We start from the raw sequence: 18,576 nt of genomic DNA, 5'->3' as shown, positions 1-18,576 counted from the left end.
TGATGCACAGATCACCTCTATGTAGCTGAATTACAGCATTGCTATGAGCGCCGACCACAGTGTGGCGCTCATAGCAATCTGCCATCAACAACTATAGAGGTCTTCAGGAGACCTCTGGTTGTGATGGCAACGTACCGATGACCCCCATTCACGTGATGGGGGTCAGCAGTGCGCGGCCGGCAGCGCTTGTTAAATGCCACTGTCAGTTTGACAGCGGCATTTAACTAGTTAATGGGCGTGGGCAGATCACGATTCCGCTCGCGCCCATTGCGGGCACATGTCAGCTGTTGAAAAGAGGTGACGTGTTGCAGCTTTGAGGTGGGCTCACCGCCGGAGCCCACCTCAAAGTGGGGGATACTGCCAGCTGACGTACTATTCCGTCAGCTGGCAGAAAGGGGTTAATAAACTCATGGATAGCATTCTGTCCCACGGCTCTATGGATCACTGAAATCAATCTCAAACCCCTGTGATAATTAGTTTGCCAAGTGAGCCCAATTACAGAAAAACTACTTAAGATGGACATACCACATTATTAAGCAGGTCACAGGTTTCAAGCAACATGGGCAAGAAAAAGGGTCTGTCTGCTGCCAAAAAGTATCACCTTGGTCAAGGTGTGAAAACATTTGCTATTTCAAGAAAACATAAGCATGATTAGTGTACTGTGAAGAGAATTGTGGCTGATACAGGCAAAGACAGGTTTGTGCAGATAAAGGCATAATGAGGAAGGTTTCTTCAGACAAATTAATTGGATTAAGAGAGCAGCTGTTAAAATATCATTACAAAGCATATAATTGAACATTATACTGACTCATTTGCATCAGCCATTTTCAAAAATAAGGGCAAAATAGCATTTGGAACAAAGGGTATATAGATATACCTGTTATAATTATATTTTTTCAACTTAACGGTAATTGCCACTACTGTCTCAACACACTGCAATTTATGGGACTCCCTATGTGGGCTATACATATCTGGGTGAAAGGGGTTGTCTGGCCTTACAATACCAGTCTGCAGTCACTATGTGACTGCAGACTTGAGAATCCTCACATGGCACCCACTGTGCATGGTTAGGATTCTCCGGTGGCAGCACCAGGAGCATGACCGAAAGAATGCAATTTGCATATATGCAGTCACATGCCGACTAGTTGGACCTCACTCAATGCAAGTGTACTGAGCGAGGCCGGACGAGTCTAGTCAGAATGTGGATGGAAGGATGCAAATCGTATACTTTGGTCACATGACAGCCAACACCAGAAAATCCTCACAACACACAGTGCGTGCGATGTGATGATTCACAATTCTGCAGTCACAGTGCGATTACAGACTTGTACCATAATCCCGGACAACTCCTCTAAGTAGGCTTAGATTATTCTATTCTTCCTCGCTCTCCCTTCTAAAATAATATTTTCAAGGTTTCCTGTATTATTTATCATGCAATAATAAAAAAAAATAGTGTACAAAAGCAGATATGGATGAAATCCAAAAGCATCCGCAGCCTCTGCTGTAAATCCGCAGACTCATCACAGCGTTTCCTATGCTGTAGAATATTAGATCAGAGATGCAGCTCTCCTCTAAGTAATGGGGCTGGCTGCAGAGAGCTGCAGAACGAGGATGAAACGTCAGGAGATCTCCTCTCTCGCTGCCAAAGGAAGGTAAACCGATGGGCTGCATCCCGCATGTTGTAGTCGCTGGGTGCACAATGGGCTGTCACCCATTTAAAAATATTAAAACTATTGGAATACGGTCTAAAAAAAAAAACCCAAACACCATAATCCATAGAACAGTCTATGGCCTCCTGACAGTGTGGAGGATTAAGGGTTTGTCCAGTGTCCAATACATTCAGATCAATCACATAAGTGGGAAGGATTTTGATAATATCCTATTATGGACTGTTATTTAACAGAAAGCTCTTCTAGGTTAGTAATATTAAAGAAGAGGAAACACAAATAGACTTATGTAATGACGGCCATTAGAATTTCCGGTCTCCAGTGAAAGAATATAAAAAAAATAAATCAGATTTCCCAGCAGCTGGAAGCGCATAAGTTACAGATGCCGGCACAGGCAGACATATATGCTCTTCTCCAATAGTAAAGAACTGAGTATCATCAGGTGCCTCTTTCCCTATACTTGGCTATTGCACTTGACTGTAAGGGTATGCTCACACTGCGTCTTTCACCGCTCAAAATAAAAGGAGGAAAAAGCACTAACAAACCTATCAAAACAACGGTCTTAATTTACATGGAAAAAGACCTGCTGTTCATATGGTCAGGCTTTTGATATGTCTTTTATAAGGGACTGTCAGTACAGAATAACTGGACTCACCAAGCACAGGCGCTCGGTGCATCATGGCCAACCATTTATATACACCTTCAGACCTGCTTATTTTCCATTTAAAGGGAACCTGTCAGCAGATTTTGCCGCTATAACATGCGACCACTGCCTTTCAGGGCTTATCTACAGCATTCTATAATGCTGTAGATAAGCCCCCGGTCCGACCTGCAAGTGAAGAAAAGTAAGTTATAGTATACTTACCCGGGTCCGGTCCGATGGGTGTCGCAGGTCCGGGGCCTCCCATCTTTTTGCGATGCCACCCTCCTGCTTCATCGCTCCCCGGCATCGCACTCCGGCGCAGGCGTACTTCTCTGCTCTGTTGAGGGCAGAGTAAAGTACTGCATTGCGCAGGAGCTGGGAAAGGTCAGAGAGGCCCAGCGCAGGTCGGACCAGGGGCTTATCTACAGCATTATAGATAAGCCCTCAAAGGCAGTGGCCGCATCTTATAGCGGCAAAATCTGCTGACAGGTTCCCTTTAATTTCTTCCTTCTCTAGCTCTATGAAGCCAGAGCTATCAATCAATGAAGAGGGAGTGGAGAGAGAGGAAAACAAGAAGATGGGAAGGTGTATATAAATGATTGGCCCCGCCATGGTGCCCCCCGCGGCAGGACTTCGTCTGTGCTGACAGAGTCCCTTTAAACACTTAAAGCTTTCAAAGACGCTATGCGGGTATAAGAAGGAAATTGTCCATTCTTCTGTTGTTTTCTGCCAGGAACACACACAACACTTTACAATAGAAATCCAGAGAAAATGAGCAAATCCTGAAGCCTCTTTTGCTTGAAAACCAGATGTTTTCGATCGGAGTAAAAAGACATGGCATTGTGTTAACATACCTTAAAGGGAACCTGCCATGTAAATAAACGCTATTAACCCGCAGATATGTGGTTAATCTGCAGGCTAATAGCGGTCTGAAGCTGCCCAGTGCCTGGAATGAGAGCCCCGCTGCCAGGAGGAAATTAATTATACTCCTTCTGGCAGCCTCAGGTCAGCTGGCTGGGGGGCGCCAGGACACGATGTACTGAGCGGTGGCTGAACCTGTGCTGCCCGCACCTCTATGACTGAAAGCCGGAGGCTGCCAGGACCAATAAACTATTTCCTCCTGGCAATGGGGCTCTCAGTCTGGGAAGGTTAGTAATGCTATTAATGTGCAGATTAACCCCATACCTGCAAGTTCATAGGTTCCCTTTATAGGTTGTATTCTCATGTGACAGGGAAAAACAATCAGTGGATCCTGTTGGAGATATTACCCCACACGTGGCAAAAGGTATAATCAATACTAAGAAATGACAAGCTATAGATGTAGAAAGCCGGAGCTCAGGACAATTTCCGTTTTGGAATGATCCACATTATCACTTTGTTGTTACTGTATTCGTCTGTGGCTTTTTTTGCCCCCATAACAGGTAGGTTAATTTGCAGCATATGTGCAGCGAGTCCTTATTGCTAGGAAAATCCAGACAAATATAAACTGCATCCAAGTGCAAAATAGAAATCTTCTTACCTGTGTTACGTGTTGGAACTTTAGGTGGCTTTGGTGCAGGCTTAGCTATAGAATAAGAACAAGAAGCAATTACTTGGCTGCTTGTGTTTGACCATATTTCTCCATTTCATTTATATTATCTATACTCTGCTGTAGTTCACTTATTTCTACCATGGTCATAATTTTGCTTAAAATGTTGGAGTCTGTCAGCACAAAACTGTGCAAACCAAGAACAGGCACGCTGTTCTTAACTGCAGTGCTCCTTCCAACCTACGGTACTTAATTTGCATCCATCTCTGCCCTTTGCTGGTCCATGTAAACCCAGATAATATAAAAGGAAAAGGAGGATGATATAGATGCAAAATAAGTGAACACAAAAGTGCAGCAAACTATTTGTCCACTTCAAGGGTGCACCGAGCACCTGTGCTTGGTTTGAATAGTCATTTTATGCCCACAGACTCCGTTTAATAATGTAAATTTCAGAAGAATTACAAATGCTGGTACAGGGGGAGCGAGGAGCACCCATTTACACACGTTTTGTCTATAAAGATGCCCTATTGCTGCAATGAGTTCATAGAGCTCCTCTTGTGTGTAAGCAAACTGCGTCCCAAAGGGATCAATTGACCACCTCCATGACTCCTCCAGAATAAAGGAAAACAAGAACCTGATGTGATCACATGCAGCCAGCAATCTAGATGAATGCTTTGTCTTTAAAGCATTTGCATTTAAAGGGAACCTGTCACTGCAGAAACGCCATTTGCCTGCAGATATAGTGTCAGCAGCAGTTAAATGGTGCTTAATCACATCTGGTTTACTAGAGCAGCGGCTACAAGGAGAAAATTAAGTTATATTCTCCCTATAGCAGTTTGCTTCCAGTCATCAGGGCCCTGCAGGCAGCTGTAACTGTCCCCGCTCTCTATACTATCAATGCTCTGTGACCCTTCCTTGGCAGACTCAAGCCCCAGAAGACGCTCACACGAAACGCGAGTTAAGGTTGAGAGGCATATACCATCATTATGGGTAAGGAACTCCTGGTCATTTTACATTGCTCATAGTCATGTTCCATGTTCTTAACACTAGTGTTGAGCAAATTTCTTCGGGTCCCCGCTTATACGGCAAGCTGTAGAGCTTACCGAAAAAGCTGCAGAGGGAGCCCAGATACATGAAGCGCGCCGGCTGATCGGCGCCGCAGATGCATGTGTCGTGGCTGTGTCACTGCCATAGCACATGCATGGAGAGCCTGTGTGTCGGGCTGTCCATGCATGTGCTGTGACACAGCCACGACACATGCAGCTGCGGCGCCGATCAGCCGGCGCGCTCCATGTATCCGGGTTCACTCTGCAGCTTATTTGGTAAGCGCTAGTGATGAGCGAGTGTACTCGTTGCTCGGGTTTTCCCAAGCACGCTGGGGTGACCTCCAAGTATTTGTTAGTGTTCGGAGATTTAGTTTTCATCACGGCAGCTGAATGATTTACAGCTATTAGCCAGGCTAAGTACATGTGGGAGTTGCCTGGTTGCTAGGTAATCCCCACATGTAATCAAGCTGGCTAATAGCTGTAAATCATGCTGCTCAGGCGATGAAAACTTAATCTCCGAGCAGTCAAATACTCGGAGACCACCTGAGCATGCTCAGGAAAACCCAAGCAACGAGTATACTCGCTCATCACTAGTAAGCGCTATAGCTTGCCAAATCAGCGGGGACCCGAAAAAATTCACTGAACTTTACTTAACACACATGTGCTCTACTCTATATACTATAAGTGAATAATTTTTGTGCCCTCTATTATACCTTGGACTGCGCTGGAATACTTCATATTCTCATATCTCGAGACTGGCTGATATTTTTGTATCCTTTGTCCCCGGATACATTACATTATGCTAGTGAGTTTTCTTCTATCACCTGTGTTTACACTGCGTGCAGAATTATTAGGCAAGTTGTATTTTGATCACATGATACTTTTTATACAGGTTGTCTTACTCCAAGCTGTTCAGGCCTGAGAGCCAACTACAAATTAAGTAAATCAGGTGATTTGCATCTCTGTAATGAGGAGGGATGCTGTCTAATGACATCAACACCCTATATAAGCTGTGCTTAATTATTAGGCAACTTCCTTTACTTTGGCAAAATGGGTCAGAAGAGAGATTTGACGGGCTCTGAAAAGGCCAAAATTGTGAGATGTCTTGCAGAGGGATGCAGCAGTCTTGAAATTGCCAAACTTTGAAGCTTGATCACCGAACAATCAAGCTTTTCATGGCCAATAGCTAACAGGGTCGCAAGAAGCGTGTTGGGCAAAAAAGGCGCAAAATAACTGCCCATGAATTGAGAAAAATCAAGCATGAAGCTGCCAAGATGCAATTTGCCACCAGTTTACCCTATTTCAGAGCTGCAACGTTACTGGAGTATCAAAAAGCACAAGGTGTGCGATACATGGCCAAGGTAAGGAAGGCTGAAAAACGACCACCTTTGAACAAGAAACATAAGATAAAACGTCAAGACTGGGCCAAGAAATATCTTAAGACTGACTTTTCAAAGTTTTTTTGGCTTGCTGAAATGAGAGTGACTTGATGGGCCAGATGGATGGGCCAGAGGCTGGATCAGGAAAGGGCAGAGAGCCCTGAGATACCAGTATGGGCTGGTATCATCAAAGATGAACTTGTGGGACCTTTTCGGGTTGAGGATGGAGTGAAGATCAACTCCCAGACCTACTGCCAGTTTCTGGAAGACAACTTCTTCAAGCAGTGGTACAGGAAGAAGTCGATATCGTTCAAGAAAAACATGATTTTCATGCAGGACAATGCTCCATCACATGCCTCCAACTACTCCACAGCGTGGCTGGCCAGTAAAGGTCTCAAAGAACAAAAAATAATGACATGGCCCCCTTGTTCACCTGATCTGAACCCCATAGAGAACCTGTGGTCCCTCATGAAATGTGAGATCTACAGGGAGGGAAAACAGTACACCCCTCGGAACAGTGTCTGGGAGGTTGTGGTGGCTACTGCACGCGATGTTGATCGTAAACAGAACAAGCAACTGACAGAATCTATGGATGGAAGGCTGTTGAGTGTCATTATAAAGAAAGGTGGCTATGTTGGTCACTAATTTCTTTTGGATTTTGTTTTTGCATGTCAGAAATGTTTAGTTCTATATTTTGTGCAGTTATATTGGTTTACCTGGTGAAAATAAACAATTGAGATGTTAATAAATTTGTTTTTTGTTAAGTTGCCTAATAATTATGCACAGTAATAGTTACCTGCACAAACAGATATCCTCCTAAGATAGCCAAATCTAAAAAAAAAAACACTCCAACTTCCAAAAATATTTAGCTTTGATATTTATGAGTCTTATGGGTTGATTGAGAACATAGTTGTTGATCAATAATAAAAATAATCCTCTAAAATACAACTTGCCTAATAATTCTGCACGCAGTGTATATAGTACTTGCTTGTCCAACTGGTGTATTCTTCTATTTGAGCCTTCACTGCGAACCTCGCTAATACATTTGTCAGTATGTATGTATGTATGTATGTATGTATGCATGCATGCATGTATGCAAGCATGCATGCATTGTTCGTGTATATATACACTGCTCAAAAAAATAAAGGGAACAGTTAAACAATAGAATATAACTCCAAGTAAATCAAACTTCTGTGAAATCAAACTGTCCACTTAGGAAGCAACACTGTTTGACAATCAATTTCACATGCTGTTGTGCAAATGGAATAGAAAACAAATGGAAATTATTGGCAATTATCAAGACACCCTCAATAAAGGAGTGGTTCTGCAGGTGGGGACCACGGACCACGGACCACATCTCCGTACCAATGCTTTCTGGCTGATGTTTTGGTCACTTTTGAATGTTGGTTGTGCTTTCACACTTGTGGTAGCACGAGACGGACTCTACAACCCACACAAGTGGCTGAGGTAGTGCAGCACTATGAGGAGACGGGCCAGTACACCAGGAGACGTGGAGGAGACCGTAGGAGGGCAACAACCCAGCAGCAGGACCGCTACCTCAGCCTTTGTGCAAGGAGGAACAGGAGAAGCACTGCCAGAGCCCTGCAAAATTACCTCCAGCACGCCACAAATGTGCATGCGTCTGCACAAACGGTTATAAACCAACTCCATGAGGATGGTCTGAGTGCCGGAAGTCCACAGATGGAGGTTGTGCTCAGAGCCCAACACTGTGCAGGATGCTTGGCATTTGCAAACAGAACACCAGGATTGGCAAATTCGCCACTGGCGCCCTGTGCTCTTCACAGATGAAAGCAGGTTCACACTGAGCACATGTGACGTAACAGAGCTTGGAGACACCGTGGAGAGCGATCTGCTGCCTGCAACATCCTTCAGCATGACCAGTTTGGCAGTGGGTCAGTAATGGTGTGGGGTGGATTTCTTTGGAGGGCCACACAGCCCTCCGTGTGCTCACTAGAGGTATCCTGACTGACATTAGGTACCGAGATGAGATCCTCAGACCCCTTGTGAGACCATATGCTGGTCTGCTTGGCCCTGGGTTCCTCCTAATGCAGGACAATGCCAGACCTCATGTGGCTGGAGTGTGTTACCAGTTCCTGCAAGATCTAGGCCAGTGTTCCCCAAGTCCGGTCCTCAAGAGCCACCAACAGGTCATGTTTTCAGGATTTCCTTAGTAATGCCCAGGTCACTGAATGCTTGCCTGTCCAGGTGATGCAATTATCACCTGTGCAATACTAAGGAAATCCTGAAAACATGACCTGTTGGTGGCTCTTGAGGACCGGACTTGGGGAACACTGATGTAGGCATTGAAGCTATTAACTGGCCTGCCCGTTCCCCAGACCTGACTCTGATTGAATACATCTGGGACATCATGTCTTGCTCCATCCACCAACGTCATGTTGCACCACAGACTGTCCAGGAGTTGGCGAATGCTTTAGTCCAGGTCTGGGAGGAGATCCCTCAGGAGACCATCCGCCGCCTGATCAGGAGCATGCCCTGGCGTTGTAGGGAGGTCATACAGGCACGTGGAGGCCACACACACTACTGAGCATCATTTCTTTGTCTTGAGGCATTTCCACTGAAGTTGGAGCAGCCTGCAATTTGATTTCCACTTTGAGTTTGAGCATCATTCCAACTCCAGACCTCCATGGTATATTAGTTGTGATTTACATTGATCATTTTTAAGTTTTACTGTTCTAAACGCATTCCACTATATAATGAATAAAGTTTTACAACTGGAATATTTCATTCAGTGATATCTAGGATGTGGGATTTTAGTGTTCCCTTTATTTTTTTGAGCAGTATATAATATATATATTATATATACAAATACATACATACATACACACACTAACAAAAATAAACACTCGAAATGGATCACTCTGCTTGTAATGACTCCATATAATATAGGAGTTTCACTTTTTGTATTGAAGAACTGAAATGAATTAACTTTTTGATGATATTCTAATTTTGTGAAAAGCACATATATATGAATAAAATATAAAGGAAATGTGTCATGTTTAACTTTAGGTTAAAGATTAGTTTATTTTCAACTTGATTAACTGTTCACAATAACAGTAATTTTGACCAGGGGTGCCCAAACTTTAATATGCAAATATAAATTTCACCGCACTCTCTCAGGGAATATGATGCCAAATTATTAACAATTTTATTCAATGTGTTCAGGGAGCATAACCGAATATTTCAAAAAAGCGATAATCTTATCATATTCCCTGAGAGAGTGCGGTGAAATTTATATTTGATTATCTACGAGACCATTTGGTCCGTTACACCTGCAGACAGAGTGCACGCTATATTTATTACGAACTTTAATATGCAACAGTATTAGTTTGTACCGGATATCAGTGATCCTTTTCTCCATATGGTTCTTAGCACAATTTTGTGGCTACGTGTGTAACATTTTCACATTTTACTACTCAAATGTGTAGTCACATGTATTTTTTTTTTTACTTACGCTTCTTAGTCGTGATGTCGTCAAAAAAATCATCCAGACTGAAGTCATCTTATCCAGAAGATAAAATACAGTATCAAATGCATATTAGGAAAATACAAGCACCTAGTTCTACAAGTGAAACAATTTATCAAATGACTAGACAAAATTGTACAATGCTACAAAGTATCTTTACTTACAATACTCAAAAGTACAGCACTTTTCACCCCATTATGTACACAGGAATTGCATTATAAGAAAATCCCTAAAATAAAGTTATCCTCTAATCACTCGTTTTACAAGTCCAAGGGATCCAGACAATAGTACAGTGGAGTAGTAAAAAAACTGTACATGAAGAGCCTGATGCCGGCGTAATGTGCTGGCACGCATTGCTGCAGACCCTTTACTCCCACAAACACACATGTCTTGGAGGTTCTTACTCTTTCTTCAGTCAGCGATCTTGAAGCCAGAACATGAGTGCTAAAATCATAAGACTGTCAATCCAAACCGGAGTTCCTTCTGTAACGTGATTTGGCAGTGGGGAGTTAATAAGGAATTCGTCATACGCATTGGACAACTGTAGGTGGATCATGACATAGTCAATCAACACAACACCTTCCAAATGTGTCCTTATTAGTTAAGAGCGAGTATGCTCATTACTCGAGTTTCTCCAAGTATTTCGGCATGCTCGGAAATTTAGTTTATGTCGACGCAGCTGCATGATTTGTGGCTACTAGACAGCTTGAATATATGTGGGGATTGCCTAACAAACAGTTTCTGTGTTTTCATACAATGTGCCTAAGGGGTTAGTAATGGGGGCGTCTTATTGATGCCTCTCCATTACTAACCCCGGGGATTGATGTCATCTGACAATACAACGGTGACATCAACCCCCCCAACTATCACCCCACTTGCCACCGCTACAGGGCAAGTGGAAAGAGCAAGGCTAAGTGCCAGAATTGGCACATCTTATCTTATCTATGCGCCTTTTCTCGGGCGGCTGAGAGTTGATGTTTTGAGCCTGGGGGGGGGAGGGGGGAAGGGGTGGCAGTATCCATGGCCCCTTCCTAGGCTATTAATATGACCCTGCAGCTGTCTGCATAGCATTTGCTGGATATTAATTATAGGGGGACCCTACGTAATTTTTTTTCAGGTTTCCCATTTTAATAGCCAGTAAAGGCCAAATATACAGTTGTGAGCGGATATTAAAAGCCTGGGTATTACCCCCTTCCCAGGCTATAAACATCGGCCCCTCCAGCCGTCGGCTTTCCCTCTGCAGGTTATGAAAATTACGCATGAGCCCACATCATTTTTTTTTTCAGAAAAATTATATTTTATTAAATGCATGTACAGTAATCTACGCACTGTACTAATTGTATTTGTCACTGACATCTATATATCTACCTATTCTATGTGTATTTACTGTATGTAATCCATCTCTTCTATCCTGTCAGCTCGATTTTTTTCTTGCACAATTAGGCTTGCATTGGCGAGTCTCGGTGACAATAGCAGCATGCTGCGATTTTACACGCATGCCAAATACAGCTGAGACTTGTTCAATGTGCAAGTGGCCCATGTGTTTCTGGTTCTATAGCTGAGAAAATAAGGCTGATGTGAGCTGCCCCATAGGTTAACACTGGGCCGAATGCTATGCGATGTTTTCTCACATAGCACTCGGCCATATTCTACGGTAGTGTGACTTCGGCCTTAGGCATAAACTATACAGTGACGTGTCAGAAGACAGCAATTCTTACCCAATTCATGCAACCAAACACTATTTGTGCATGATCTCTGCAGATTGCTGTCACATAACTACTTTAGGCTAGATTCACACTAGGGCTGCAGAATTCCTCCGTGAAGCCCCGCCCACTGCCGTGCCTCTTCCTTCAGCTCCACCTACGGCTGCATGCATCCCCTATCTTTAACATTGGGTACGCAGGCCATGCGGATGCCTCTGCATGCGTCGTTTTGAAGCTGCGCCGACCGCAACAAAATCCTAACATGTTGCAGCATCAAGACGACGCATACGGAGGCATCCGTATGGCCAGTGTACCCAATGTTAAAGATAGAGTACGCAGGACACATGCAGACGTAGGCGGAGCTGAAGGAAGAGGTGTGACAGTGGGCGGGGCTTCACAGAGGAAGTCCGCAGCCCTCCGCAGCCCTGCTGAACGCTAGTGTGAAACTAGCCTTAGAGCTGCGGCAATGCAGATAAATCACATGTAAGTAGCAGTTGCATGTGACCGGCATTGAGCTCTATGGCAGGAGACTTATTTGTTAACACCGATAAATCGTCCATTTAATTTGGGAACATTTGCAACTCTGTAGCAATACAACATTGTAGGAAATAATTAGATTTGATCAACTCAATTTCAAGCGACATGTCACTGTGTGACTCTAGTCTTAAAGAGGTTGTCCGGGTTATTCACAAAGTCTGCAGACATGAGAATCGTCACATCATGTGCAGCGTATGCTGTGAGGGTTCTCCGGGGCCAGCTGCGAGACTGAGAAGTTATGTGACCGCAGATATGAGATATGCATACTCCCGGCCACATTCTGACTAGACGTGCGCGACCTCTCTCAATTCAATTGTATTGATTGAGAATTAGCACGTCTAGTCAGAATGTGGCCAGGACTATGCATATCTCCTACATGTGGTCACACAACCACTGCAGACTTGCGAATCCTAACAATGCATTCCTCACGCCATACCTCATTCTCTGCCCAATGGGTGAGAGTGTGGCAGCCGCAGCCTTACCTTGGATACACTACCACGCTTGTCGGAGTTGTGCCGCTAACAACCTGTCCAGGAGAGCGGCTTTTTGTCACTTTACCCTGACATATTACCAGTGATATCACACAAGGAAAGCCTCTCATCTTCCCTACTCAGCTTATAGAGTGACTGCAGCCTTTCACAAAAAACTCAGACAACCCCTTTAAGGGTTTTGTCAACTGCAGACAAAGAAAAAAAAATTTTTTCACAGTCTGCTTTTATTTATTTTTTTTAATCTGTTAATTGCTGCTTGCAGAAGGAAACCGAGCTGCTTTTTTTACTGTCTGAAAGGAGAACAGATGGAGTAAATCACCAATAGAAGTATACAGTAAAACCTGCTGATGGGTAGAAGGCCGCTCATGTTATGAGGATTGTTTAGGAGGGTGCAAATAAGGGAGACTAGAGCCGCCATACGTACTGGATGGCTGCTGGAGGACTGATGCTTAGGACGATTGATCAGTCGACAGTCATTTTAGCCGTCTCTCCCTTACACAGGAGCGCACGTTCGGTTAAGATTCTGGGTTCTCTATGAGCAACTTACCAGCTGACATGTCAACCGGCAGATTAGATCTGGCAGAACAATGTGATTGGGAGTCCAAAATCGGACATGTGTTATGAACAACTCCACTGAAAATCAGTCATCTGGTGCCCCCATACACGTTAGGTCGTCAATATCAGCAGGTTGAAGCAACACTGTCCAATGTGTATGGGGGTCTGGACATTGTAGGCTATGATCATGCCTACACCCGGGGATGCAGGTCACAGTCCTTCAGCCGTCATGTTCTAACACTCAAAGCTTCTTGTATGTTTGTCTAGAATTATTACCATTATCCACGCTTCTAGTAAATATGAACAACCACAGCAGACACCCAGGCATTGAATGCAGCCTGATGAAACCCCCCAATGTACAAACTCAGCGGTAAGATAAAACGTCGGCTTCTTATCACCATGAATATGGATTATAGATGATGCCACCCTTCATACATGTACCCAGTAATGTATTGCTAAGTAAGGCCAGGACACGGCAGAAGTGAGTGCCAGGAAACAGAAGGAGTGACCGTGGATACCATCGGAAGAAAAGAAGTCACCAAATCTGCACTGTGAGAATGCGCCTTTACTGCTCAGGAACTGCACTCACTGAAGATACAATGCATCCAAGTGACCGATCGGGAAAAATGTTCTTACCTGAGTTGTGTGTTGGAACTTTGGGTGGTTTTGGTGCAGGCTTAGCTGTAGAGGGAAAAAAATAAAAAAATGAGTTCAAATATTTGCTATGTCCATAGAATGGCTGCTTGATATGTACTTACATCCATACATACATGTCCATTTCACTCATATATAGAGAAAATCTGATCACACAACTCTGATTAGAGTGCGATTAGCAAATTCGGACTGGTTTTCTCGCCTGAGAAAATCGGTTGTGTGACCCTCGCCTCGCAGGCCATTCCTGCACATGTCCGCTATGTGGACGACACAAGGTGCTGCACACTGAGACACACAATTCGCAGACATGGATCTTTAGCAGAGATCAGCTTTCATCTGTACTTAGCCTCAGCCAAGAATTGAGACCAATTCTTTCTTCAATCACAGAACCAGATATTACGGCGCGCTCCATTTAGTTAAGTGCAGACACTAATTTAGTGTCAGCAAATTACGACAATGACACTATTAATGCATCTTCACTATATGGTTCTCTGTACAATAAGACCTTGTACATAAAGTAAAAAGCACACCAGCTTTCATCATTGTCTTGGATCACATTTTCAGCATTATTTGGTCAGGTTATCAGTTTTTCCATCTATGCAATCACCCTCACCCCACCCAAAAGAAAAAAACAAACACCACTGATGGAGGTTCCTAAACTTCTATCAAACAGTATGTGGACGATGGAGAGTGCATGGATGCAACCATGTCATTAGTGTGCGGTGCAAGCTTTTCACAGGCTCATGCAAGTCTACGTTTTTTGAGTGGACACTCCGTTGACCAAAAAAAAAAATTAATAAAGAATATATATATATATCACAGACATGTGATCTTCCCCATAGACTACAGTATAATGAGTAGAACCTGACATACAGAGCTCTGAATGCGGCCCAAGATGGAGGACTGCTGAATGTGTAATATTCACATATGTGGACTCCATTCTGAATACTATACTTGCTTACTTACGCTTTTGAGTCGGGATATCATCGAAAGCATCTTCCAGACTGAAGTCACCTTGTCCATGAGCTAAAAGACAGTAATAAATGTATATATTAGCAAAACACAAAAACACCTCGCTCTAAAAGTATTACCGTTTACCAAACGACTAGAGGAAATTCTACAAAAGCTACAAAGTCGCTTTAGGGCTATGTTCACATGTTGCATTTTTAGAGCATTATTCTTTTGCACCAAAAACCAGAGTGGTGAAGAAAAAATGCTGTGAGAAATACCTTCATTTTTTTTCTTCGTAACATCTTTGAGTGTTTCTCTTGATTTGAAGGAGTATAAAGGGCAAAAATGCTGAAAGAATTGACATGATGGCAAAAACGCAGGAAGACCAAGTACACGGGGGCAATCGTCAGAATAAGATTTCAGAAATATAATAATTGATTACCCTGTGGGACTGTGAGACGTTGAATATTTTATAAAACAAAAGGCTTTAAAACCGCCATTTTCAACTTTGCGTCACGGTTGTAACACGACATCACTGCAAATCATTAGATGCGATGAACCGCTCATCATCTCGTGACATGTCACCATGTGGCCCGAGCATACAGGGACTTCTCAGCCAAAGATATGGAGAAAAGTTATTTTTTTTACAGTCTTTAGGGTTTTTTCCCAGATAGTTGCTGCTTGGAGAAGGAAATGGAGCTGCTCTTTTCACTGGATGGCAGGAGAGCAGATGGAGTAAATCAGCACTGGAAATGTGCAGTAAATGGTTGATGGCAACCCTTATACACATGACAAATCAGGGTGCCAATATGGAAGCCAGGAGAGAGAATATCTCTTACAGACAGAAAGCCCGTCATCTTCTAACACTCAAAGCTCCTCGTGTATTCGTCTTATACATAACAGATCTTAATAGGATTATTAGCGCTATGCAGACCTGTAATAAATGTGCACAACCACAGCAGACACCCACGCTGAATGCAGCCTGATGAAACCCCCTCAGTACAGACTCGGCAGTCGCACATTCAAGGAATCTTGGTTCTCAATGCCGCTTCAGTATAAAATAAAGCAGCCGCTTCTTAATCACCATTGATATGAATTATAGATGATGTCAGACTTCATACATGCACCCACATGAGTAATGTATTGCTAGGGGATGCCAGAACATGGCAGAAGCGAGTGCCAGGAAACAAACATCATCTGTAGGGGGAGAGATCCCTGTAATAAATGTTCATTTACACAACCAGATCTGAGATTAGGGAGAATTATCGGATTTATTGCCATAGAAAGTCATTAGTTCTTCACTTTCGCTTTGGCATCCCATAACAGTTTTCCGCTTCCTGACACAACCCCATTTTCAAATCTGACTTTTACGTGGTGAGAACTCTGGAATGTTCCTACATGATGATATTTTGTGACACATTGTACTATATGTTAGTGGTGAATTTTCATGAATGTTGTGTTTAGGAAAATATGTGAAATTTGCTGAAAAAAGTTAAAAACAAAAATAGTTTTTAATCTCTGTAAAATAACAGTTTGGGGCCCACTTTCCTGAAAGTGGACAATTTCTTTAAGGACATGACATTCAAACTCCACAGGTACTCGCACTCCGGGGGTCCAGCGTCAGCTTCCTGCCACTGATCGGATGTTGGAGTTTTGGCTGCAGCGGTGACGTTATGCCAACAGTGCTTGTCACCACTCACTGCCTTAGCTACTGACCGCACACGCTGATGAGCTTAGTACACATGTGCGGAGTTTAGTGCCAGGCACTGTTGGTGAGAGTCTGGGGCAGGCATATCAGTGGTGAACTTTGTGTAGCGCACAGGGACCCAAGAGGTAAGGGGGCCCACTTCTACATCCAAAGCAGGAGCATTAAGATGAGCAATTAGACATCAATGGGCCCATATATTGTTCTTGCAGCGGAACCCTCTTCTGTTTGTGTCTGCCTCTGGTGTGAGGTCATAGGTACAGCCAAAACACCGAGACTGGGGCAGCAACAGGGAGCCAGTGCTGACCTCACGGAGGATGCGTATCGGCTGAGCTTGGGGCCCATTTTCATGAAAGTTGACAAACAAATATTTATTAACTATTTTGTAGTATGACTAAAATTTGCATTGTGTATTTTAGGCCAGTATCACTTTCCAATACACCTTTAATATTTTTTGTAAGATGTTCAAAAACTCAAAAATATTTACTGCAAGTTTTCATATTATAATGGAACATCCCAAAAGTGATAACATTTTAATAACTGCACCCTTAAAATCATTAAAAACTGTATTAATTAAGTTTATTAATCCTTCATCTGCCTCACAGAAATTAACAAAGTAAAAAAAAAACTGTTGATTTGGCTTTACACTTTTCATTTTCACAAGAGGTAGTAAGAGAAATTGGACACTGCAAATACACAATTTCTCGTGAACACGGCAATAACCAATTTCTGGTTAAAAACCAGTGTTTGGGCTTGGATGTGAAGAATTGCTTTTTGACTTTCAGAGCACAAATTTGGCTGCATATACACTCACCGGCCACTTTATTAGGTACACCATGCTAGTAACGGGTTGGACCCCCTTTTGCCTTCAGAACTGCCTCAATTCTTCGTGGCATAGATTCAACAAGGTGCTGGAAGCATTCCTCAGAGATTTTGGTCCATATTGACATGATGGCATCACACAGTTGCCGCAGATTTGTCGGCTGCACATCCCAAAGATGCTCCATACAAGGCAGGATGGATCCATGCTTTCATGTTGTTTACGCCAAATTCTGACCCTACCATCCGAATGTCGCAGCAGAAATCGAGACTCATCAGACCAAGCAACGTTTTTCCAATCTTCTACTGTCCAATTTCGATGAGCTTGTACAAATTGTAGCCTCAGTTTCCTGTTCTTAGCTGAAAGGATTGGTACCCGGTGTGGTCTTCTGCTGCTGTAGCCCATCTGCCTCAAAGTTCGACGCACTGTGCGTTCAGAGATGCTCTTAGGCCTACCTTGGTTGTAACGGGTGGCGATTTGAGTCACTGTTGCCTTTCTATCAGCTCGAACCAGTCTGCCCATTCTCCTCTGACCTCTGGCATCAACAAGGCATTTCCGCCCACAGAACTGCAGCTCACTGGATTTTTTTTCTTTTTCGGACCATTCTCTGTAAACCCTAGAGATGGTTGTGCGTGAAAATCCCAGTAGATCAGCAGTTTCTGAAATACTCAGACCAGCCCTTCTGGCACCAACAACCATGCCACGTTCAAAGGCGCTCAAATCACCTTTCTTCCCCATACTGATGCTCGGTTTGAACTGCAGGAGATTGTCTTGACCATGTCTACATGCCTAAATGCACTGAGTTGCCGCCATGTGATTGGCTGATTAGAAATTAAGTGTTAACAAGAAGTTGGACAGGTGTACCTAATAAAGTGGCCAGTGAGTGTGTGTGTATATATATATATATATATATATATATATATATATATATATATATATATATATATATATATATATATATATATATATATATATATATATATATATATATATATATATATATATATATATATATATGTCACTAGTCATATAGAAATTTTTTTTTATTTTTACACGTGAGTTTTTCACCTTTGCAATCTGTTTGCTTTATATACTGTAAGTGAAAGAGAGAGATATATATATATTTTTTTATCTATCTAATATATATATATATATATATATATATATATATATATATATATATATATATTAGATAGATAAAAAAAAATATATATATCTCTCTCTTTCACTTACAGTATATAAAGCAAACAGATTGCAAAGGTGAAAAACTCACGTGTAAAAATAAAAAAAAATTTCTATATGACTAGTGACATATATATATATATATATATATATATATATATATATATATATATATATATATATATATATATATATATATATATATATATA

The 18,576-nt window shown here is 42.6% G+C and overlaps 1 protein-coding gene and 1 long non-coding RNA gene across 5 annotated transcripts in view; one reads left to right on the top strand and one right to left on the bottom strand.

Annotated features, from left to right (window-relative positions):
• CD99L2 (CD99 molecule like 2) overlaps positions 1-18,576 on the bottom strand; it is a 144,963-nt gene that overhangs the window by 45,122 nt on the left and 81,265 nt on the right. For all 4 annotated transcript variants that reach the window (XM_077285222.1, XM_077285223.1, XM_077285221.1 and 1 more), the window contains exons 2-5: positions 14,675-14,734; positions 13,691-13,735; positions 9,757-9,804; positions 3,830-3,874 (exon numbers count right to left, since the gene is read on the bottom strand). In XM_077285222.1, the coding sequence (XP_077141337.1) occupies positions 3,830-3,874; positions 9,757-9,804; positions 13,691-13,735; positions 14,675-14,734 (198 nt within the window). The remainder of the gene's footprint in view (positions 1-3,829; positions 3,875-9,756; positions 9,805-13,690; positions 13,736-14,674; positions 14,735-18,576) is intronic.
• LOC143805681 (uncharacterized) overlaps positions 1-18,576 on the top strand; it is a 47,905-nt gene that overhangs the window by 2,350 nt on the left and 26,979 nt on the right. The window lies entirely within an intron of this gene.

The sequence above is a fragment of the Ranitomeya variabilis genome, chromosome 2 (assembly GCF_051348905.1).
Source record: "Ranitomeya variabilis isolate aRanVar5 chromosome 2, aRanVar5.hap1, whole genome shotgun sequence".
Classification (NCBI taxonomy): Eukaryota; Metazoa; Chordata; class Amphibia; order Anura; family Dendrobatidae; genus Ranitomeya; species Ranitomeya variabilis.
The sequence above is the reverse complement of the archived record's forward strand: the minus strand, read 5'-3'. Positions and strand labels throughout refer to the sequence as shown.